The sequence below is a fragment of the Magnolia sinica genome, chromosome 5 (genome assembly GCF_029962835.1).
Source record: "Magnolia sinica isolate HGM2019 chromosome 5, MsV1, whole genome shotgun sequence".
Classification (NCBI taxonomy): Eukaryota; Viridiplantae; Streptophyta; class Magnoliopsida; order Magnoliales; family Magnoliaceae; genus Magnolia; species Magnolia sinica.
The window spans coordinates 109,961,681-109,982,118 of record NC_080577.1 but is presented as its reverse complement, the minus strand read 5'-3'; the positions used below and the strand labels follow the sequence as shown (position 1 = coordinate 109,982,118).

At 42.7% G+C, this 20,438-nt stretch overlaps 1 protein-coding gene across 2 annotated transcripts; it reads right to left on the bottom strand.

Annotated features, from left to right (window-relative positions):
- Positions 1–3,447: 3,447 nt before the first annotated feature.
- LOC131246670 (leucine-rich repeat protein 1-like) lies at positions 3,448–6,634 on the bottom strand. 2 transcript variants are annotated; one of them, XR_009171461.1, is made up of 7 exons: positions 6,511–6,634; positions 5,876–6,008; positions 5,678–5,749; positions 5,030–5,173; positions 4,311–4,382; positions 4,072–4,221; positions 3,448–3,703 (listed from the first exon to the last, which is right to left on the bottom strand). XR_009171461.1 is itself a non-coding variant. In XM_058247022.1 (7 exons), exons 1-7 carry the CDS (start codon positions 6,578–6,580, stop codon positions 3,628–3,630), a joined length of 639 nt encoding a protein of 212 aa, XP_058103005.1. In that variant the 5' UTR covers positions 6,581–6,634; the 3' UTR covers positions 3,448–3,627. The 2 variants fall into 2 exon arrangements, 1 of the variants encoding a protein (XP_058103005.1); XM_058247022.1 differs by having other exon boundaries at positions 4,150–4,221.
- Positions 6,635–20,438: the final 13,804 nt, after the last annotated feature.

The following is a 20,438-nucleotide window of genomic DNA, read 5'->3' as shown; positions in this document are numbered from 1 at the left end:
GGACATGCTATAGAGGGATTTGAATCCCGAATGGGTGAGGGAACCTCCCGAGATCCTTGGTGAAGACCTTGGAATCCGAGCATGTCGCGGATGTCCTTTGAGATCTTTGGAGAAGATCTTGGGCAGACCTTTCTTAGATAAAGTCTTATTATTCGGAATCATCGAAGATATACGAGGATGTTGAGGTCGAGGTGGTCTTGGCTGACCCGACTTGGAGGTAGCGTGCCGACCCGGATTCTCTGGCGAGGCCCAACTCTTACATGTCGCGTAGGTTGCCGACTTGGACTTGTATGCCAACCTGACTCCTTCGGTGGGTGGTTGAGCTTCTTTGGCATTGGATGGACCAGTAGGTCCAAAATGTTCTTGAATGTCCCTTCTCATTTCATGCTCGGTCATGGTTAGCATTGGTTGAGGCCCTCGCACATTGCACGTACATATATCCGAGCTGCATTTTCCTTGGTGGCTAATTCGTTTTTACTCAAGACGGTGTCTTTTGAGATTCAAGTAATCTAAAAATATCATCGTTATAATTTTACTGCTGATAAACCAAGCCAAACATGAAAATCAGCACGGCTGAGCAGCCTTAGGTTCCGGGCCAGAAAATGCACCGGGGCTGTGAAGTCTCTAGTTGATTTACCACAAAATCACTCTGCCGCCTGAATTTTGCTGAGGCTGAGATTGATACTTTCATATACCAAGGGAATGAATTTTCAGCCTCCGGTATCGGATGAACGCCCAGCAGCAGCCTAGAATCTTGTTCAACAGATTGGTTGGCTGCTTCCATTGCGATTTGCTGTCAGCTTCTTGCAATGTATGTCTGGCATGTGGTAGTGTTGTAGTTGTGGGTGTCGTGGGCTTGGCCTCTGTTAAACAAGATTGAAGCTTTGAGTAGAGAATTGACCTGACTGGTTAAAAATCTGGACCCGAATCAAACTCAGGCCTGGCCCACCTTTAGGTAGGTAGCAAATTTCTGTTTTTAAAATTTGAGATACTTAGAGACCTATATATACCTATATATAAAAGTAAATAAATAAATAAAATGCTCACACACAAGTTGTACTTCCAGCTAGTGGGCCTGTCGGCCTACCATGGTATCTGTATGACATCTGAAGGTTGTCCCATCATGAAAATGGGATTGCTCTAAATCAAGTTGAATTTGACCCATCAAGAAAATGGGGTCATCCAAACATTTAATGTACTCCATTTGATGGGATGGTTGGATCCACTTGATTTTTGAGGTTCATGGAAGGACAACCTTGGGGCAATATGTCATACAAAGACCATGTTGGCCTCACACCAACTTGTCGTTTTGTGTGCATCTCTCTACATAATGTGTATAAATGTTTGTGTATGCGCATATGTTTTGGTAATGTCTCCACTTTGATGAGACAATCAGCAACATTCCTAAACCTCTGATGCGAGGGGCTACCTATTGTCCATTTGAACCATTCATTCATTCATTCATGTACCTGGGAGAAACCCATGATGCCAAAATCATGTAATTCCTAAGCCTCTGATCACCAGCATGGAAATGGGCATTTAAGATTTGAATGGTGGAACAAAGTAAAAGTCTCATCATCATCTGGAAATGTCTGCTTGCATGGCCATGGAATATGGGTGTCCGATACCCGCGATCTATATGAAAAAGAGTGTGGGGGCATAGAAGGTTTTGATACTTAACATTTTGATTCGATGATTCTAACCATGTGATTTATAACTCGTAAAACAACGGATGGTTGTAACAAATTGGCCCCCTCCAAAGAATTAGGATAATCTGATTGGCGCGATTCTTAAACTATGATTTGTTCATAGTTGTGCAAATGAATGAATAGATTAGATTGACTTTCGGTCAACTTGTGTGCCATTTTAAAGGTTTGACATATTTTCCTATTGAATACATAATTTTCGTATTTTGTGGATGGTATGTTAGTTTCATCTGTTAAAATAAAATAATAAAATAAAAATAAAAAATAAAAATATCAGGAAACTAGTTTGTAATTGAGAAGGACATGAACAATTGCACTAAAGGCTATGTTTAGATGTAGAAAACTAAAACTTGAATACCGAAAACTAACATAGATTCCTGTTAAAATAGAAATTTAAAACTGAAAAACTCAGTGAGATTCCTCAAAAATCATTCTCTTACTTGGTGGGCTTCAAAAGAATAATACACATTTAGCAATATACAATATTATTATTATTAAATTTCATTATCCGAAATGTATATTACAATGGACGGTGACACACACGTAAGAGAACCCCATCAAGTATCACACGTACGATCTCATCCATCCATGAGTAGGCCCAACCATGTAAATTGCCTTTACCTGAATCTAAGGTCCAAAGAACCGATGGCTACCCAACGGGTACTCAGATCGGATCAGATCCGGTACTAAAACGAAAACCTTGGGCCCGGCAAAGTCAGGACGTGCACTTGTTGGCACTTAGCAGCATAGTTAAGGAAGCTGGTTGCGTACTGAATAACTCAGTACGCTCAGCCTACTGAGTAAACTGTGTGGCCCCCCGTCATTTATGTATTTCATCCACTCCATCCATCCATTTTACCAGATAATTTTAGGGCTTTAGCCCAAAAATGAATCATATCCAAAGCTGAAGTGGACCACACCATAGGAAACAGTGTGAATTGAACGTCTAATACCGTTGGAAAATTTTTGAGGGCCACAGCAGTTTTGGATCTAACTGATTTTGTGTTTTCCCTTCATCCATATGTGTGATCTTATGAACAGATATAGATGATAAATACACATCACTGTGGGTCATAATGAAATTTCAACGGTGGAAATCATTATTCCCAGTGTTTCCTACGGTGTAGCCTACTTGAGCGTTGGATATGCTTCAATTTTGGGCTCTACCACTAAAACGAGTTGGAAAAATGGATGAACGGCGTGGATATACCACATGCATTCACGGTGGGCCCTACAGAGTACTACGCGCAGTCGGATTTCAGTTCTAAAACCCAAAAACTCGGTTCCACCTAATATCCAGCTGCGTCAGGTCAACTCAAAGATTCGACTCGACCTGATTAGGTATTTAATTATTAAATTAATAAGAAAAAAAAGAAGTAATGATGCTTTTTAATAGTTTTTAAATATAAAAATTGAAATAAACGGTCATTAATCAAACGCATGGCTTGTTCATAGTGGCAGTACACTCGAGAGAGGTCAAAGGTTTGAATGTTATACTCTGATGCTAACATGTGGAGGCCCACACAGTTACCCAACGTTAGAACCATGAAAAAAAGCAAATAAAATGCTAACAACCGTCCATATTTTTCTTACACGTGCGACCTGTCTGATGAGCTGATCAGCATGACTTTCGTGCCAGGCCATCTGCACCGTGGGAATCATCTTACGCACGGCTCAGATGTCTCACACGTGCCAGGTTATCACGTGTGCCATTAGTAATTGAATAACAAAAAAAACAAAAAAACAAAAAAAAAACGTCCTCAGTGTTAAGTAGTGGAAGATACAACAGGACAGTAGACATGCTTTCTTCAAACGCACACCAACTCCTGTAGAAAATCTAATCTACAGGAATCCAATATATTTACATCAAAAATCCAAACGCTCCACATCACCCAAAAAAGAGTCACTTCATTATACTGTGTCAGTTGCTGCAACCCACATCATAACTCACAGATCCCATCAGTTCAGGCCCTTCCAACCGTGGATTATTCTCAAAGCTGCAAAAGAACCCACAAAAGGACAAGGTCAGGCAGGACAAATCTCCATACGTCAGTTCACTACTTTTTTCCGCCACATCCAAACCATTCAAACCGTATAGCACATGATGGATGGATCATATCCCGAAAATCACACCGATAAAGATATCCTAGCCAACCGTTTAGCGGTTATCAAATGGACGGTCAAATGTAAAGTAGCTTTCATCTGCTCACTGTGATTTTTGAGTCACGCTCCATCCCCGGCCTGCACAGACATTGTGACGGTGTGGATTGCCATAAAACTATGCCACGTGTACGGTTGATGAGTCACCATCATTTTTTAAAATGTGGGAACTGTATATTATGAGTCTGGCACGGTCAGGCATCACTGGCTAGTGCTGAGAGAGTCGTATACACCTAACTCCATTGTAAATCAATGCTCTTTTGTCGTTTAGTGGAGTCATCACCTCTTCTCAGAGAACTTAGAGAAGGCTCCTGATGTTGGAATGGTCCCACACAAGTCGTTATCTGAGACGTCCCTGCACAGATTTCATTTGGGCTTTTCGTTAATAGACGGTTGAGATTGATAAAAGAGATAGAAGGGTACTTTGGGAATTTTAGAATTTACAGGATCTTGAGGCTTCTGAGGGTAGTCAGCTCTCTGGGTATTCTACCAGTCAACCTGTTCTTGTTGAGTCGCCTGCATACAGAAATCAGTGCTCAGGGGCATTTTCGTAATTGTACACTTGGCAACAATGTCAGTCAAGGGTTATCCGGACCATCGAATCATGGGCCCATTTTGTACCGAATGTTCATACGATCAAAGATCAGATGGCTAAGATTGCTCCGTCAATATGATCTTTAGGCTACGATCTACTGGTGGGTAGGGAGGTTGATGATTTGCACGGTCTGGATGGGCCTGCATGCATACCTTTATGGAAGGACACTATAGTAAATTGTGGTGATCACAAGCCAAATGTCCCGAGTGTACCATACCGTATAAAATCCAGTGTACAACCTGTGATGAAATATACAATGGGGACTAGCTTTTGGTGATCCAAACCGTCCATATCATGGGTCCCGTCATGGACAGTAAATACCCAAAAATAGGTCACGATAGGCTGATCCTAGCCATCAGATTTTTCTCTCGTGAAATGTATGGTCACGATCGTCTCTTTACTAGCAACATCGATAGGATTATTCGCCATCGGATTGTTGGGGTAGGACCCGGACCAATCATCTACCGACCAGATGAACATGTTAGACACCAAGAGGTGGGTCCCACCTTATCACGGGAAACAGGGAATACACACACTGGTTCTGTGTATGTGAGAGAGAGAAGCTTACAGAAATCTGAGGGAAGAGAGTCTGTTGAGAGATGGAGGGATGGGCCCAGTAAGATTGTTGTGGTAGAGATCTAAGCTCAAAAGGCTCTTCAACCCTCCAAGCTCCTTTGGGATGCTGCCTACCAGATTGTTCCTGTAAAGCTCCCTGCGAACAAAGAGAACCATTTTAATCCGATCCGATGATCGTAACCGTCCAATCTGAGGAATCATGTGCTACGTCCCATATGGGACACATAACCACAGATCCAAACCATCTGATGGATGAATCATAGCACATGAACCACACCCATCTGATCTGATAATCTTAACCATCAGATGAATAACAGCTTGTTCTTAGATATGGTCAATAGATCCGATGGTTAGGATTGTCGAGGTAATTTAACTTCTTAGCTTTGATCCATCGTGGCCTGCCTATTGGACGGCCCAGATTGATGGGAACTTTCTGCCAATTAGGTCCTGGAGATCACATACACTAAACTTCAGTGTATAATTATCCATCTAGTGTGAAACACATCCTAACTCTCAGATGGGTCTGTGAGAGGTTGCTGTAGCACCACGTGTGGCCCACCTGATGGAAGGCTCCAATCTCACACACGTGTGGGGCTTATCAAACATCATTATTACAATCACAAAAAGACTAAATACTCACAGATATTGGAGTTTTTCCAGTCTCCCAAGCTCAGGAACAAGATTACCAGATAGCCTTGCATTTCCAAGATCTCTGCATATTTAACAAAATAACCTCCATGAAAAAAGTGATATTAAAGCCCAAAAAAGAGAAGAATAACACCACAGAAATTTGGAAAGATGAATAGAGAGGGAGAGAGAGAGGGAGAGAGAGAATTACAGCCTCGTGACCCTGTTATCTTTATCACATGTAACATGAAACCACGTACATGGGTCCACCAGCGTTGGGTCCCAGCTCTGTAGAACATTTCCTGGGTCCTTTAAAGCTCTTCTCAGTGCATAAAGAGCATCACCTACATTTCAAAGAGAGAGAGAGAGAGAGAGAGAGAGAGATGAATCTTTCATATAGAAAAGAACCCATGTTACAAAAATGGAAATGATATTTACACTCCTATTACACTCCCCCCTACCAAAACTAGAAAAATGAAAAAAGTCTATGATAGTTCACCACCATTTAAGAATTTTAAAATGGTGGTGTCTCTTCCACCGTACAAAAATAGTTATAACTTAAAAATCCATATCTACCTTGGATATCATAGCAATTAATGAGAAAAGTCATGAATCTTCGAGTTGGAAAAATACCCATTTCAAGTAAGAAAAAAAAAAAAAAAACTTTATAGAACTATATGTACTTACTGCAAATCCATCTCTAGCTTTGAATACAAACTTTCAATGAGGAAATGTGGTTGAATCTTCAACTTTGAAAAAACCCATTTCGAAAAAGATAAAAATAAAAATTTGAAATGTATTATTATATAGGAAAATCAACATGGGGTTGTAGACATGTCACACTACCTTCCATGTTAGCATTCATAGATGGTGAAAACGCAAGTAGAAGTAAAAGAAATAGAGGCCAAAACGCCATTTGAAAAAACTTAGAGAGAGAGAGAGAGAGAGAGAGAGAGAGAGAGGACTTTCTAATGCATGCTGAGAAACACGACTGGTCTGGGAATTTATAGACGCATATGGAAAGTAAGATGTGGAGGTAGGCTCAGTAGTAAATACAGCTTTAATGATGGATGAGTTCTCCACCGTATAAACGAAATCGGATTGCCTACTGAGTTTACTTAGTACGCTTTTATCGTACAGAGTAAACTCTGTTGGCTCCACTGTGAATGTATGTGGTTTATCCACGCCGTCCATCCGTTTTCTCAGATAATTTTAGTCGTCGATTCCAAAATTAAAGCATAAACAAAGATTAACTGGACCACACCACAGGAAGCAGCAGGAATAATGATTTCCACCGTTGAAACCTTTCTAGGTCCCACAGTCATTTTTTATTATCATCCAACATGTTCGTAGATCACAAAGACATGGATAAAGGGAAAACACGAGTAGCAGCTTGATCCAAAACTTCTGTGACCTTCAAGAAATTTTCAATGGTAGACGTTCAATTGACACTTTTTCCTGTTGTGCGGTTGTGATCAAGATCTCAAATTATATGTTAAAGATCTCAAATTATATGTTAAAATGTATAGACGGAGTGGATAAAATATATAAATCAAGGTGGGCCCCATAGAATTTACTCAGCATGCAATCCACTGCCCGTGTAAACGTGTATATTATTATTATTATTATTTTTCTATCACATCAAGTGGAACCTATGTATTCTGTAATCCATACCATTGATATGTTGCATCTGGCTTGTGATGTACCATGAACAAAACATTACTCTTATTTGATTATTCAGACATTAAATTGTTGGACGTTCATTGGATGGTTGAGAATGGAAAATATCCAACGGCCTTATTTCTAGAAAACAAGTGTCCATGGATCGGAGTTTAAGATTGTTCATCCAATCTCATTTTAAGCGACTGTGGGTTCCACAATCTAGTCGATTAAAATAAGTTAATATATGCCTCCTGTCCCATTTCTGAGTACCCGGCCTCCTATCATGCATCATTGCAACCAGAGTATCAAATAACCACGCTAAAATGATGTACGGCTAAAATCTCCGTACAATATACACTGTTTTCAGTTTAAAAATGGGCCCACATGATTGGACAATCCATGCCACGGGACGCCACACATTCGACTGAAAAATGTCCAAATGCTGCTGCTGTAATCATACAATATTACAGATTTTTAGGGCAAAGCCCATCCGATGTGGGACTTAGCAGACCAAGGGTCTGGATTTTGAAACCATGGGCCCCACTTTGAAAACCCAAATTAAGCATTTGTGATGGACTGTCGAATTAGTGGCCACCTTGGCCAAAAACTCTGAATCGATTTCCAGGTATGCTTAGCTGAAATCATAACCGTCCAAAAAATGGGAAAACTTGATCCCAGCCTGTAGTCTTTAAGGCTGCTCAATCAGACTCGTCCAGTTTTGAGATGAGTCATGACTCGGCCGAGTCAGATGAATAGACCAGACTCACCCAAGTCCGGATAACTCATGTAGGTAACAGGGTGTATTTGAACCGGTCGAATCTGACCAGAGTTCGAGTCAACTCGTCCTAGTCGGAGTCGACTCAACTAGTTTTCCATTTAGTAGATGGTCTGGACCCATGCGCTAATTTTGAGTTGTAGGGTTGGTATAATTTCCTGTAGGGTAGTACTCTGGCTGTGTACGACGCTTGATATGCAGGCACGTAAATTTTTTATGCCTGAAACCCACTGTTGCTAACTCACAGTACTAATATGAGATTGGTTGACCAATCCTAACCTCTGATTTACAGACGCTTGTTTGTGAAAATAGGACCAATGGGTACTTTCCAATTTTAACTGTCCAATATATGGACATCAATCTGACAGTAAGATAATCCTATAACTGTTATTTCTGGTTGATGGTACATCTGAAGTGTCAGAATATAATTTGAACAGTTTGGATTAAGTTACTTGTATACCAGGATTATAATTTTTAAGTTTGTAGGGCCTGCTTACCATCCATCGCAGCTTGCCAGAGTATCTAGTTCTTGTATTGCGGGCATTGACATTTCAAAAATGGTACATGACTGAGTGTCCCAGTCCAATGAGTTGTAGACTTAGTACTATTTACCTACAGGTAATAACTAATGTTGGCTAATGTGCCAGCCCATGAAATGCAGGGTGGGGCCCATTTATTAAATAGCATAGGAACGTACGTTTCACTTTCATGAATATCTGTGGTTTGTATAGTTCACTGAGACATCAGCATCCAAGGATGTGACTTGCCCTGATCGACAGTAATCTCCTGTCACCCTAAGGGGGCCCACCTTGATGTTTATCTTATATCTGCTCTCCATTTTATTTTGCCAGCTCATTTCATGACTTGAGCTAAAACATGATAAGAAATCCAAAATTCGACTAGGCCACTTAAATGAGAAATAATGGAAATTAAATGCCCACCATGGATGCCTTTCTATGGCCATAGAAAATATCGATGAAGCTGATATTTGTGTTTTACTTTAGTTAAGGAGAGAATAGTCTTATGAATAGGTTGGATCATATATGATTATCATGATAGGCTCCAGGAAAGCTTCAATGTATGCTTATTTACGTCCTTGAGAGTTTGTGACCCACTTGAGTTTTGGATCTCTCTCATATTTGTGCTCATGTTTTAAAATTAGGCAGTTAAATAGATGGGCGAAATGGATATACTACAAACACCATGGTGGGCATCCTAGAGGTTGAGATAAAGCGGCGTGGATTGGGTAGCTAGAGACTGGCAGTCATGATAGAGGCACTATGCGACATAACTTGATTTATATGTTTTATTCATGCCATTCATCTATTTTAATAGATCATTTTATGACATGTGCCTAAAATTGAAGTAGATCAAAGGCTCAAATAGACCACACCACATGAAGCAATGGGAATTTAAAAGCCTATTATTGAAAACTTCTTGAGAGCCGTAAAAGTTTTGGATCAAGCTTATATTTATGTTTTCCTTCCAACAAGTCTATGTGACCTTAGAATGAGTTGGATGGCAAATAAACATCATTGCGGAACTTAAGAAGCTTCTAGTAATAAGAGTTCAATCTCTACTACTTCACGTGGTGTGGTCCGCTTGAGCCTTTGATCTACCACTTTTTTGGGATCACGCAAGTGAATGACATGGATAAAACATATAGTTCACAGTGGGTCCCATAGAGTCGCTACCAAATCGTTTGGCTCTAATTAGGTCCTAGTAGGGTAGTCAGAATCCGTGGCAGTTAAAGGAGTCTACGGCAAATCTGGTCTGCTTTTAACTTTAACCATCTAAACATGGCTATGTAGTTATTACTCAAGTCACCACTTCTTACTATCAGAATATAACTATTAAGTAGAAATATGCAAATTTTCATAAGGATACTAGGAAATATTTATTCATGACTGGTATTGCAACAAATATAGTAAACATATTAAAAATTTTCATGATATTCTTAAGAAAATAACAATATTACCACTTTAAGATCTTGAAATCGTCAAATCTAGTTGAGATGAGCGTAAGATATGCATGGTAGTCACGTCTCTCTTTCCCTTCAGGGCCTCAGATATTCTTCGTAGGGCTGAAAGTCGGGCGGGTTAGGTCAGGTTGGCGCTCGACCCTAGCCCAACCCAAGGTTCCTATACCTCAACCCTAACCCAACCCAACCTAACTTCGGGTTGGGAATTCTCAACCCAAGCCCAACCCAAGCGGGTTTGGTTGGGTTGGCTGGGTTATTCAGGTAGATATATACTAATATTTTCATTATTACATTAGTCTATTATATTTTTAATACAAGTTTTATTTTTTATACTAATAATTTTCTTAATTATATATATAGTTATTTATAGTAAAAAATATTTTTTTTTTCTAAACAAACAAGCTAAAATATATGACAACTATTTCTTTAAAAGTCGTGTTGTGTATCAAACAATTTATTTGGGAGAGAGAAATCCTGTGTATCTTGTTAGCTTGAATCATTGGAAATAGCGTGGACCAATGAAACCTGTCGGCATTGGAATTTTCTGTGCATTCTCGGCACTCAATTATAATTAATTTATAAGAAACTTATATATTGATCAGGTTCAGGTTGGGTTGGGCAACCCGAGACCTCAACCCGAGCCCAACCCGAGTTTTATCGGGTTGGCGTTTGTATGGCCCAAGCCCAAGACGAAACCCGATACATCCTGCCCAAGCCCAATCCAATGTTGAGTCGATCACAGGTTGGTCGGGTTGAACCCACCTAACTTCCAGCCCTAATTCTTCCTTCTTAAGGCCCAATAGAGTTTGTAAATAGACTCATTCTAAGCATTTTGTGGGCTGATTAGAAAGGAAAATCAATCCACACTATTAGTTGGGAGATCACTTTATCAACCGTTAAATATGTGTGGGCTTGGAATTTGTAATAAATCTCTAAATTCTCTTGATTTTATTGTGGTGTGAAGGTTGGATTTCTCTTACTCTGATTTGTGGGCTGGCATTTTATGGATTTCAACAAATAAGTTGAATTAATTAAGGCATGTTTGTCATTTACTTGAAGAGGAGGGGAGGGATAAAGATGGTTATTAGTTGTAAACAATGGTGCACATACCAATATATTGGTAGGTCCTGATTGCTCTATGGGAGCCTAATATAGGGTCTTCATTGCTCCAAAAGATAGGTTCTTGATGGACATTTCAGATTTATCTATTGGATTGTCCAAGTGGGCTAATACAACTAGGAGTACTGTAGCTAACAGTGACCTAAGATTACTGGAAATTTTCTCAGCTTTCAGAAGCTGCCGTGCTTTTCTCAGTTTATTTTGTAAAAGCCGGGATTCCTTTGCAAAATCTTTTGGAAACTGTCGGCGCGAGAATGGAACAGGCACTGGAGTGAGAATATTTGAAAAAGGGAATGAAATTCTGCTTACTATGGTGTCTCGTACACATTCACCTTCCACTAAGGGCGCATATGAAAACATCAAATCAATCCGAACTGTCCAATTTGTGGGAGATTCTGAGGATGTATCGGATGGAAAAAATTTGAATTGGTTATGTGAAAAATCTAACAATATTACTAATGATTTTTTTAAATATAATTTGGACCGTTGAATGATTTCTTTTAACTAGCATGGGATGGCCATCAGTCAAACGGTCAGGATTAATTTTCTTTTATAGTTTGGATTGAGATTTATATCTGAAACGTATATGCTAGGCGGGTGCATGTGTATAATCCTTCATACTCTTTCAGTACGGTTCTACTCTTATCGAAATCCGGGCAGCGGGCAGTTTGACACGTGAGAACCTATTAAAGCACGAATAGTTCGAGCGGATAGTTCGGGCGGAACGTGAGTTGCCCCTGTCCTGGTCCAAAAGGTAGTGCGTGCGTAAGCTATCCCTGGCCCACCGAGATGTTAGTAAGAAATCCACCCTGTCCATCCAACAGCTAATGTCATGAGTCCAAAAATACGAAGATCCAACACTAAAGCAGAAATAGTAAGATTATATTATTAACTTTTAGTTGACAAGGTGCATTGGCAACTCCCATACACTCAACAAAGCTAATTGAGATCCACAGAGATGTTCACGAGAAATCTACACCGTCCGTCAATTTCTCCAGCTCTGGTAAGATATGAATTAAAAAATGAATTAGATCAAAAGATTAATTAGTCACATTATAAGAAACAACGGAGATGAAAATGTCCACCGTTGAAACCTTTTTAAGGCTTGCAGTGATTTTTACATGCCATCCAAACTTTTCATCAGGTCATTAGATGAACTGAAAACTCTTAACATCAGCCTTATTGAAATCTTGGGTGGCCCCACAAAGTTTTCAATGGTGAGCGGTCAATTCTCATTTTTTATGTAGCATACCCTATTTGAATTTTGGATCTATCTCATTTTTTACTCTTGGCTGGAGTAGCTGATGCACTAATGTCAGGCAATACTGTAGTGGCCTTACCCGGGACGAAGGCCAGCAGTGGGAAATGAGGCATGCGAAAAATTGGGTCGATCTCTTCCTGTACTTCGACCTGCAACACAATGAGGAAGAAAGAGAGACTCTGGCTTAAGCCGGGGATCCTTCGATACTTAAGTTAGTAAGGGCTCAGGAAGAGGAGTCTCTTAGGGTTTTTCTTGTATACCTTTAATCCTGGAGAGCCCTCTTTTTATAAGAGTGGGAGGTCCCAGCGTAAGGGGATTCTCTCCTGATTTTCCGGGGAGATCTGATTTAGGTGATGTTTTGTTTACGGATACTTCTCGATCCTGAGATTTCCGGGATCGGGAATCCTTTTACAAGATTCTCGGAACGGTATTTAAGATTACACCATCTCTCCTTTGTTTGACTCGGCTTTAATAGATTCGTAATCTCGGCTAACTTACAGAGGAGGCTTTTTGCCTACTGTCGGACGAAATCGAGTCGGTTAAGGACCGATGTTTTTTTTCTATTCGATAGCCAATACCACAACCAACCCTACATGGGTTGGTTTTATAATCGGTCAGGTGACTTTCCGATTTAGGGCCTTTAATAGGTCCCTTTAGACATTGCTGCCTCGTTAAGCGAGTCAACTTGATGTGTCTTATACTTGCCTAAGGCTCTCGACTCTCTTAGCTTCGGTCGAGATTCATTTCCTATAAATTCGAGCAAGTCTCTCCTTTAGGCTTTATCTTATCTCGGTCTGAACTATTGGCTCGGATCCCTAGGACAGTTTTAGTAGAGTTGGTCCATTCTATAACCAAGTCTCCGGACTCGTCATATTTTTCTCCAACAGTAAGCCCCCTACTCCTTGTGTCAGTTATATCAATACTAAGGAGTAATGCATTACAAACCGAGGTTATAATGGGGCATTTATTGCTTCTTGTGTCGTTCTTGACGTGCGATGGATCGTTACTCGAAGTCGCACGAGCAAATAGCCGTCAAGTCGTTTCATCCGCTTATGAGCGTCGAACACATGGCGAAGACGTTACTTGCATCAGTCGGCGTGCGCCACGCGTCGGGTGGGCGAGTTGAAGCAGGTGTCGATTCGACTCCTCCTTAAATGCTACTGCCACGTGGCTCGGCTATAAAAAGAGGAGCGGGATCGACTTTCGCACTTTCGTCTGCCCACTTGATTTTCTTTTCTTCCGTTCTCTCTTCTTCCTTCTTTACTGTGCTTGCGATCTACCATTCTTTTCCGTCCTTACTTTCTTCCTTCCTCCTCAACCGTGTGCTTTTCATCTTTCCGGTGAGTCTTCTTTTCCTCCCTTTTCTTTTCGACGTTTAGTGACAATGCACCCTTCAAGTCCCCGGGAGGAGATTTTCGGTGATTAGGGCGAAACCGAGCATTTTTGGAATGTTTCAGAATCACCTTCCTTACTGGCGGAGATGACGATGAGCACCAATGAGGCTTTCCAACTCACCGCTAGGATGTCCAGTGGGATTCCAGTGGAACGCCTTGCTTCAGAGGGTCCCTCTGTCTTGAGACATGCCCCGGGCAGGCCTACCCTTTTTTTCCCTAGGGATGACTTAGAAGAAGAGGAAGAAGAATTAGGAACCTCTTAGTCGGCTCTTTACAGGAGACCGGTGAGGACCGAGTTTGGGGGAACCACTGAGTCGGTTCCCCTACGGAGATCGGCTCGATTTCCTGAGTCGGCAGCTGAAGAAGGAGAGGCTGCCGAGAGTGAGGAGGTCGGAGACGAGTAGAAGGGGCTGGTTCCCTCAGTTTTGACTGAGACGGATTTGGATAGGATCCGAGTAGGGTATCATGTTCCCGACTCAGTAATTCTTCAACTTCTGCTTCCGAATGAATTACTCGACCATCCCCCTCCTGGGATGGTCGCAATTTTTCAAGTTGCAATGTAATGTGGCTTGCGTCTGCCCTTACAACCCATTGTTTGAGATTTTCTTTTCCAACTCAGAATTGCTCCCGGTCAGATAGTCCCGAATGGGTGGAAGAACTTGTTTGGATGTGCAGTGTTGTGGGCTGAGGCAGAGCAGCCCCCACTGACCATGGACGAGTTCCTCTATCTATACCAAGTTCAACCGAACACTTCGCAGCCCGGCTGGTATTTTTTTAGCGCTTGACGGAATAAGGGTGACTCTTTGATAACTGACCCTCCTACCTCTAACAAGCACTGGAGAGAGAGGTGGTTCTGGGCATGCGGTCGCTAGGAAACTACAGAGCCTAGGCTGTTCGAACCTCTCGTTCCCCGGGTGTTCTCTAAAGCAGGTGACTCGCACGCCTTTTCCCTCATTTTGTCTTGATAAAATCCTCTTGAGTCTGACTAAACATATTCTGTAGATATTTCCAAGAAAAAATCGAAGCTAGCAGCCAACGCTTTAGCTCGGATCAGAGACCTGTGGATGCTGAGCCTGTAAGATAGGTCTTGGAAGTCTCTTTTATAACCGGAATGTCTTCTTCTTTCTGGCCTGGATTCATCCGTGACAGGTATTCTTGAATTATTCAGGCACATCCTTCTTTAATTTTTCTGACTCTGTGTTTTATCCGACACAGAAATAACTGAAGCTCGACCCCTTCTGAGGCCATCGTCGAAGTTGAAGGCTCCTCCTAGGTCAGTGCTTCTGTTGGAACCTCGGCCTCCAAAAAAGGTGAAAACTGCTCCCTCGATCGCGGAGCCTTCCGCCGCCGTTGCCACTACTTCGGCCGTCCCGGCCGTCGTCGATCTTTTTGACCCCGAAGATAGGGCGGAGGACGTTCCGGTTGAGTCTTGGGCAACTCTTAAGCCAGGACTTCTTGCAGAACGGGTCTCGGGGTGAAGAGAGGAGTAGAGAGGAGAGAGTTCAAGGGAGGAGTCCGCTCCACAGGAGCAATCATCCTTTTGTCGGGCCATGGCAGACATGGTTCCTTGGGCTGTTTCTGCCGGGAGTGAAAAGGAATTCGCTTCCATCTTCAAAGCTTTCAGGATTTGGATACTCTCCCATGCTGCGAAGGTCTTGCTTCAGGTAAGATTTCGAATATATCCTTTAGCTCCTTGTCTCTTTCGGCTTTAATCGGACTTCATTTTTTTTTGTGCAGCTCGCTCCTTGCCTGCTGAGAGCCAGCGTAGATTTGACCGACGCTGAGAAGGCCCAGAAACATGTGGTGGACGTCGAAGCGGCTCGGAAATGGGCAGCAGAGGCAGATGCTCAACTGGAGATTACCTCAACTCGGGTCGGCCATTTGACTGGCGAGTTGAGCTTGGCTCAGAAGGCGATTGAAGATGCTAGAGCTGAATGTGCTCGGATTGCTCAGCTGCTGAAGGGAGCCCTTGATGAGAGTCGACAGCTCTCATCAAGACCTTGATGAGGTCTTGCTTCAGGTAAGATTTCGAATTTTTCCTTTAGCTCCTTGTCTCTTTCGGCTTTAATCGGACTTCTTTTTTTTTTTGTGCAGCTCGCTCCTTGCCTGCTGAGAGCCAGCGTAGATTTGACCAAGGCTGAGAAGGCCCAGAAACATGTGGCGGACATCGAAGTGGCTCGGAAACCGGCAGCAGAGGCAGAGGCTCAACTTAAGATTACCTCAACTCGGGTCAGTCATTTGATTGGCGAGTTGAGCTTAGCTCAGAAGGCGACTGAAGATGCTAGAGCTGAATGTGCTCGGATGGCTCAGCTGCTGAAGAGAGCCCTTGATGAGAGTCGGCAACTCTCATCAAGACCTTGATGAGGTCTTGCTTCAGGTAAGATTTCGAATTTATCCTTTGGCTCCTTGTCTCTTTCGGCTTTAATCGGACTTCGTTTTTTTTTTGTGCAGCTCACTCCTTGCCTGCTGAGAGCCAGCATAGATTTGACCGATGCTGAGAAGGCCCAAAAACATGTGGCGGACGTCGAAGCAGCTCGGAAACAGGCAGCAGAGGTAGAGGCTCAACTTGAGATTACCTCAACTCGGGTCGGTCATTTGACTGGCGAGTTGAACTTGTCTCAGAAGGCGACTGAAGATGCTAGAGCTGAATGTGCTCGGATGGCTCAGCTGCTGAAGGGAGCCCTTGATGAGAGTCGGCAACTTCGCCTGGCTCGTGACACCTCTGAGGAGAAGCTGACTCTGCTGAAGGCCGATACAAAAGGAGCACTCGAGGTGGCCAAGAAAGAGGCAGGAGAGAAGGCCATAAAAGACTTCCTTAAATCTCTAGAGTTTGAAGACGAGAGGGATCGCTTATACGCGAGCGGGTATAAAGCTTGCATCCAAGTGGTGAAGTAGTTTTTTCCCGACCTTGATCTCTCAAGATTCGAGGAAGGGCTTCCCGAGGATCCGGTGACTGAAGTGGCTGAGTTTGATGATGCTGCGGGTGGTACCGGGGCCGAGTCTGAAGCGACTCAGGCTCCAGAGGTCATTCCGAGTAACCCTTGATAGTCTCGGAACTCGATTTTTTGTACCATCATCAGCTCCATTTTTGGCACTCACGCCAGCTTCGGGCAAGCTCGAGAATAGTATTAACCGAAGAAGAGATTCGCACGTTATGGTCGATCTTTCTTTTGCCCTTAACCCTTTCTAGTCTAACAATGTAATGCTGAAATAAGATATAACTTGATGTAACATACTAATAAATAAATATGCTCAGTTTCATTTTATTTATTTTTTACTCAGTTTACATGCCTGTTATTTTCGAACCCTTTTCATTGCTTTGCCGTGCCGACTTTAAGGGTAATAGATTTTTAGATGCTCGGCATTCCACGGATGAGGTAGTAGTCATCCGGTTAGGTCTTCCAACCGATACGCCCCCGGTCGAATGGTGGCTGAGACGATATAGGGTCCTTCCCAGTTGGGTCCCAGTGTACCTGAGCCAACTTTCTTTGTATTGAGAAACGTCTTTCAGAGAACCATGTCTCCAACTCGAAAATGTCTGACCTTGACTCGGGCGTTGTAGAACCGAGTTACCTGCTGTTGCCGAGCTCACATACGTAGCCGAGCTCTTTCTCTTTGTTCGTCCACAAGATTGAGTCCGAGTGCTAAGAGTTGTTCATTATCCTCTTCGTTAAACGAACTGACTCAGAATGAAGACAACCCAATCTTGACCAGAGTGACGGCTTCTGAGCCATAAGCAAGGGAGAAAGGAGTTTCTCCTATGGCGGTTCAAGCTGTAGTTTGATATGACCACAGTATTTTCGGGAGTTCTTCAGCCCATGCTCCTTTGGCTCGGTCGAGCTTGGTCCGATGCTGTTTAATGATCTTGTTGACTACCTCAACCTGTCCGTTCGTCTGAGGATGGTGGGGCGATGAGTACACATTTCTGATCCCGAGGTTGTCACACATTTCACGAAAGTTCCTATTATCGAACTGCTTTCCATTGTCGGTAACAATGGTCAGGGGTACTCCGAACCGACAGACAATGTTCTTCCACATAAGATCAGTGATCTTCTGTTTGATAATTTTTGCCAGTGGCTCAGCCTCGGCCCATTTTGTGAAGTAATCCACGGCTACGACAGTGAACTTGGTTTGACCTCTTCCCATAGGGAATGACCCTATGATGTCGATTCCCCATTGTGCGAAGGGCCAAGGACCAGTCATAGGTGTCAGCACTTCAGGAGGTTGTCTTGGGATAACTGCGAATCTCTGACATTTGTCGCATCTCTGAGCGAGCTTACGAGCGTCGTGTTGGATAGTCAGCCAGTAGTATCCCTGACGTAATACCTTATGTGCGAGTGACCGTCCTCCTGAATGGTTTCCGTAAATCCCTTCGTGGATTTTCCGTAGTACATAGTTCGCTTCACTGGGATTTAGGCATCGTAGCAGTGGAGCATAATAACCTTTTTGTATAAAGTCCCATTGAGTATGGTATAACGAGAGGCTCGGATCTTTAATCGTCGGGCCTCGGCGCGGTTTTCAGGCAACTCACCCTTATCGAGATATCGGACGATCGGATCAATCTAAGAAGGTTCCAAGTCAATCGTATGTATGGCCGAGCTAACTGGTTCATTAATACTCGGTTTAGCGATGTTCTCGACTGGAACAGACCTAAGTATATTGTCTTCGTCGACGAAGGCGAGTTTTGCTAATAGGTTGGCTTTGGCATTCTCTGTCCGAGGGATCCGAGTGACGACAGAACACTGAAAGCCGCTGATCAGTTCTTTAGCTTTCTTCATGTATGCTTTTAATTACTCTTTCTGTGTTTGATATACACTGGTAACTTGGTTAACAACCAGCTGAGAATCACTGAAAACATTTAGATGCGTAACATCCAAGCTGGCTGCGAGTCGAAGGCCGAGCAACAACGTTTTATATTCTGTTGTATTGTTCGAAGCTTGAAATCCAAGTCTTAAGGCATACTGCATGTAGGTTTGATCTGGAGTTTTCAGAACTACTCCTTCCCTGCTTGCCTTAGAGTTAGAGGAACTGTCGACATACAGCTTTCAGGGTATTGGGTCGAGCGATGACACGGGAGAAGCAGTATTCGATTCTTCAACAGGCTTGGTTGTATGCTCAATCATCGGGTTGGTTTGTGGTGTTACTTCAGCAATAAAGTCGGCCACAGTTTGCCCTTTGATTGCTACTCTCGGCTTATATTGAATGTCGAATTCGCTGAGTTCGATCGCCCATTTCGTAAGTCGGCCGGATGCATCCGGTTTCTATAGAATCTGACGTAGTGGGAGATCGGTCATAACGACAATGGTATGTGCTTGGAAATATGGCCGAAGTCGGCGAATTAGGGCCACTTTTTTCAAGAGTGGGTATCTCGTCTCTGCCGGTAATAGTGCTTTACTAACGTAGTAAACCGGCAGCTACTTTCCTTCGTGCTTACGTATCAGGGCCGAGCTAACTGCTGCCTTGGACACTGCTAGGTATAGCAGCAGAGCTTCTCCTGGCTCGGGTTTCAATAAGAGTGGTGGAGATCCGAGATAAGACTTTAATTGCTGCAACGCTGCTTTGCACTCTTCCGTCCAATCCATCGTTTGTCGTCCCTTCAATTGTTTGAAGAACAGGAGACATTTATCCGTGGCTCTGGATAGGAAACGATTAAGTGCCGCTACTCATCCAGTCAGTCTTCGTATATCTTTAATCATTTTCAGAGATTCTATGTCGAGTAGGGCTTTTATCTTTTTCGGGTTTACCTCTATTCTTCGTTGACTGACCAAGAAACCGAGGAACTTTCCTGAGTTTACGCCAAAGGCACACTTACTCGGGTTCAGTTTCATTCGGAACTTGTGTAAGATAATAAACATTTCTTTTAGGTCGACTATATGGTCGGCCGCGTGTACACTTTTGACGAGCGTGTCGTCAATGTATACTTCCATGGTTCGGCTAATCAGCCGAGCAAAGATTTTGTTCACTAATATTTGATAAGTTGTACCAGCAATTTTCAAACCAAACGGCATCACACGGTAACAATAAAGGCCTTTGTCAGTGACAAAGGTAGTTTTAGATTTATCGGATTAATGTATTACAATTTGATTATACCTTAAATACACATCCATAAAGCTAAGAAGTTCATGCCCAGTAGTACTATCTACCAACTGGTCTATCCTCGGAAGAGGAAAGCTATCCTTCGGGCAGACTTTATTTAGGTCGGTATAGTCAATACAGACTTGCCACTTCTCATTAGTTTTCTTCACAAGTACGACATTAGCTATCCATTTCGAGTAGTATATCTCTTCTATGAATTTTGCCTTGAGGAGCTTGTTAACCTCTTCTTCAATGACAGCGTACCTTTCGGCGCCGAGTGGTCGTTGCTTCTGTCGGATTGATCGGTAGGTCGGATCGATATTGAGTCAGTGAGTGATTACTGACGGGTCAATTCCCTACATATCTTCATGGTTCCACGCAAATACGTCAGCATATCGTCAAAGCAGGGCTATCAAATTAGATCTGTTTGTCTCGACCAAAGGTACCGCGATAAGATCTTCAACTGGTTGCTCTCGTTCATGCGTCGACCCGGGGGTCCAGTGACTT